The 4183-nt window shown below is 40.8% G+C and overlaps 1 protein-coding gene across 1 annotated transcript in view; it reads right to left on the reverse strand.

Moving 5' to 3' along the window:
- Positions 1-2094, reverse strand: part of shtn2 (shootin 2) — a 17353-nt gene extending 15259 nt beyond the window's left edge. Inside the window, exons 1-2 of the mRNA XM_080744747.1 lie at positions 2034-2094; positions 1448-1542 (exon numbers count right to left, since the gene is read on the reverse strand). Of these exons, the coding sequence (XP_080600873.1) occupies positions 1448-1519 (72 nt within the window). The 5' untranslated portion in view covers positions 1520-1542; positions 2034-2094. The remainder of the gene's footprint in view (positions 1-1447; positions 1543-2033) is intronic.
- Positions 2095-4183: the final 2089 nt, after the last annotated feature.

The following is a 4183-nucleotide window of genomic DNA, read 5'->3' on the forward strand; positions in this document are numbered from 1 at the left end:
CACTTCCGTATGGTGACGCATTTTATAGTGGAGGGACATAGCGCTAGGAGGAATGCGATTTGAAGGTAAAAAGTAGGCGTGCCATAACTCATTAAAGACATTAATATGTAAAGACGGGAGCGCTGACGATCGATGCTGCGTGCCACTGTGTCGCACCCATAGACTGTAACAAAGCAGCAGCTATGGAAACAATTTGTGTTAACAACCGTGGCTTGTGATTGGCTAAACCGGAGGCAGGCCAGCGTTCAGCAGTGCAGAGAGGACGAACGGGGAGGCCCTTCCCTCGGTAGCCACGCGAACCAGTGCAGCTCGTGGGGAGTAGTTCATATTGAAGTAGTTGGAGAGTTGATGACACAGGCACTGTCATTCTGACCTCATGAATTATTAAGTAGAGTCAACGTACGTCATCACACATGACATTTTTGTTTAGGGGCTGTACTTAGAGCTGTAGTTGTTGTTATTATACACAAACACAGGAACTTTTCCACTCTTTTTGGCATCTAGTGCTATGCTCTAAAAGTGTCAAAAACATATTTTTAATTTCACTGCACCTTTAAATGAATACAACTTCACACTTACAAGCTGCAACAGTTCATTTAACTGATCAATTGAACCAATAGGCTTAGGCTCTATGCACAGCAGCCATAATATGGAAAGAAATTGGGCTTTTCCTCACTACCTTCACTGGTCTTACACTAATGAAGGCTCTGTGCCATTTGGTGTGGCCAGTGGTTGTCAAACCCTTTAACTTCAAGGGCCCCCATGACTCTGAAAGTGTACAAATGGAACCAAATGGACTCTTACAGGTCTGTAACACTGCATTTTTGCAATGAGAATTCTGCAAAAGGAAAAGTCAGATGTGCCTTCCGTTCAGACGACAACGGCATTTTCGGGGGTTCGAAACGGAACGATCTGACAACGGCGATTTGGGTGGAAAACCTGACTCTTCTCTCCCCTCGCGGCAACGTGTGAACAACAGAAACGCGAGAAGCGACAACACATGTGATGTCGTGGCTTGCACTTGCATACGGCCTACTGCAGCCACGTTACCATGGTGAATGGTCAACAATGAAATAGAATCCTCTATCCGTGCGTCACCGCCACCTAGTGAAATTACATGGACACTACACAATTTCAAGCCTTAATCTGGCTTCATATGAACGCTGGCTAAAAAGGAAAACGCAACTGCGATGTCCCGGGACCTCGCCGTTTTCTCTACAGAGCGTTGCAATGTGTACGGGGCCTGAGAGTGTACAAATAGACCCAAATGGACCCTTACAGGTATGTAACTTTGAGAGTGTACAAATGGAACCTTAGACTCTGACAAAGGTTGAAACTTTATATGTGGGACAGATATAATAGTCACCTTGAAAGGACAAATATATTATTATAATAATATACATTAGGACAGCTATAATATAATATTAAACTATAATATAATAGTCACCTTGACAGCGAGGGCTTCAGCCGTCTCCCTGCAGGAGCGTTCTACCTGGAACTGAATCTCCAACACGTCCATCTCCTTCAGCAGCTGACCGGACACTATGCGTAACACGACATTAAAATAATAACAACTTAATAATGTAACATAACGTTCATAACATCCACCTTCTTCGACAGCTGACTGGAAACTAAACTACCCACACACAGTTGTGTAAAGCAAAAGTACAGTACATTTACTAAAGTACAATGTTTAGGTATTTTTGCTTTATTCGTGGGTTGACACCCACGAACACCTGTGTTGGTCCTCAACATGGCTGGTGTAGGACTACAAATGCAACCCATGAATAGAAGTATTTCCAAAGTTCTATATTTTTACTTTTACTTCTCTGAGGCAAGCGTTATACTTTTACTCTATAATTATCAGAAAACTTTATAACTAGTTAGTTTGTAGATTGTGATTATTTTTATTACTAAACAAAAAAAAAGACGATCTACACGTTCACAACTTTGACGTGACGTGACGTGACGTGACGTGACGTGACGTGACGTGACGCGACATACATGACATTAGTGATTGGCTGTAACCTCACCTTGTTCCAACTCAGACAGCCTCTGATTGGCCACATCCCTCTGGATCTCCAGAATCTCACACTGGCACACAAGAGGCAAACATAATAATCTCCTTTAATTCAAGGCTCCATGGGGTGTGTAAGTGATACACAATTGTTTGGGTGTATCACTACTCCTTTAAATGATGTGAACACAAATGCCCACATGCCATGCCAGTCCTGGTTGAAATGTCAGTGAATTAGAGTCTTACCTGGATGTCACGTTCATCCTCCTCCTCCTCCTCCTCCTCTTCTCCCTCACTGGACGCTGATGAAAGACAGAGGTATAGTGAGTTTAGTCGGGGGTGTTAGGGATATTTGGTGCTAATTAGTCTAAAAGCGTCACATTTTGCACAGATGTAGCATAGGGCATGCTCTAATGATTTAGCTAAGGCGCCAGAGTCGGTGACCTTCGGGGTCGCCACAGCGGCCAAATCAAGTTGGGCTCCCATCGACTTTCTATACAGGAGTAAAATACCCAGAAAAGAAATCTGCTTTAAGTAGGATGTGAGGGGTCTAACTAGGGGTTTGTCATGATGCTGAATCCATTGCAAGCATTTGTTTTGCACAAAAAACATTCCTTGGGCTATATAAATGGCCCCCAAAAACGCCCACAAAACTTACTTTGAAAAGTGATGAGTCATCACTTTTCATCACTAAACCATTTTTTTCTGGGGTAGTCCAAGGGTTAATCCGGGCCTGTCTAAAAGCTCACAATGAGTCACATCAAAGTTTAAATAGGGCTGATGTAAGCTTTGTAATAATAATTCAAATCTGCAAAAGTAACTTAAGTTTTCAAATAAGTATTAGTAAAAGTATTGAAAATTGGAACAGTTCAAGTAAAAGTACCTCAAAATGTTACTTTACAGTATTTGAGTAAATGTAATTACTTTACTTTTCAGGCTGTCCTAAACTTCATTTTCAGGACATTGACATTGCTGTGTATTCGATAAACTAATCCTGAGTAAAATGCATCAACTTAAAACAAGTTATTCATTGTGGAGACGAGGTAACAGACGATTTCAAATCCTGTTCATGAAGGAAGTTTCACATCCTAATAAGATGAAAAGCAGGAAGTGAGATGTTTCACACCCAACCAAGCCTTACTATTACTGCAGTGGTTCCCAAAGTGGGGTCTGGGGACCCCCCCGGGGGTCCTTGGAGGGGTTCCAAGGTGTCCCCATGCAAAGCCAGTTCATAAAGCAACAGAATGTGTTTAACCAAATCAGTTTTAACCACTTAAACCCAATATATCTAAATCGGCTAACAAATCTGCCTCAGGTCTTAATCAAAATTGTGAACTTAAAAACTGAAGGAATGAAACACAATACTGACAATTAATATTGTGGATGAATGAATGAATTCATTTATTATTAAAAAATAAATAAAAAAACAAGCATACACAAATAAACTTTTTTGTGTTACAATGTGAATGTGCAAGCTTGTTCATTTATTATGATATAATTGTACTGCTCCAAAAGGAAGCTTGTTGTAATAAAGTTCTGATTCAACTTTCATAGTTATAGCTAGACAAATATTAATCTCATATGACTGAAACATGGCCATTGACATCAATACATGGTGCATTTATACAGCGCTTTCATCCAAAGCGCTTTACAATGTGCATTAAATTCACACACACATTCATACAGCACTGGCGGTGGACACCATGCAAGGCACCAACCTGCTCACCGGTAGGAAATCGGGGTTCAGTGTCTTGCCCAAGGACATGTAGACAGGAGAAGCCGCCCTTCAATTGCATCAGTATAATCCCATCTCCCCTGAACCAGGGTTGATTGACACCACATTTTTATGTAGTTTTAGTCATAGTATTTTGAATAAAATTCCATTTTGTTTTGGTCATATTTTAGTCATCTGACATGTTTTACCTTTAGTCTAGTTTTAAAGTTGACTAAATAACAAACTGTAGATACTGAATCTACAGTTGAGTTCATCGACTAAGATGTATATCTTGATGGCGTCGTAATGCCCGATTTTACACTTGTTGCAGGCTGAAAATAGCAAATCTACAAGCTCCCAGTGAGCTTGTAAATCTGTTCTTTTCAGAGGGCAACACCCGAGAGCAACCACACGTAAAATGACTTCTTCAAGTCTAGTCTTTATTTGTTGAC

This window comes from Nannobrachium achirus (assembly GCF_963921795.1).
Source record: "Nannobrachium achirus genome assembly, chromosome: 16".
Taxonomy (NCBI): domain Eukaryota; kingdom Metazoa; phylum Chordata; class Actinopteri; order Myctophiformes; family Myctophidae; genus Nannobrachium; species Nannobrachium achirus.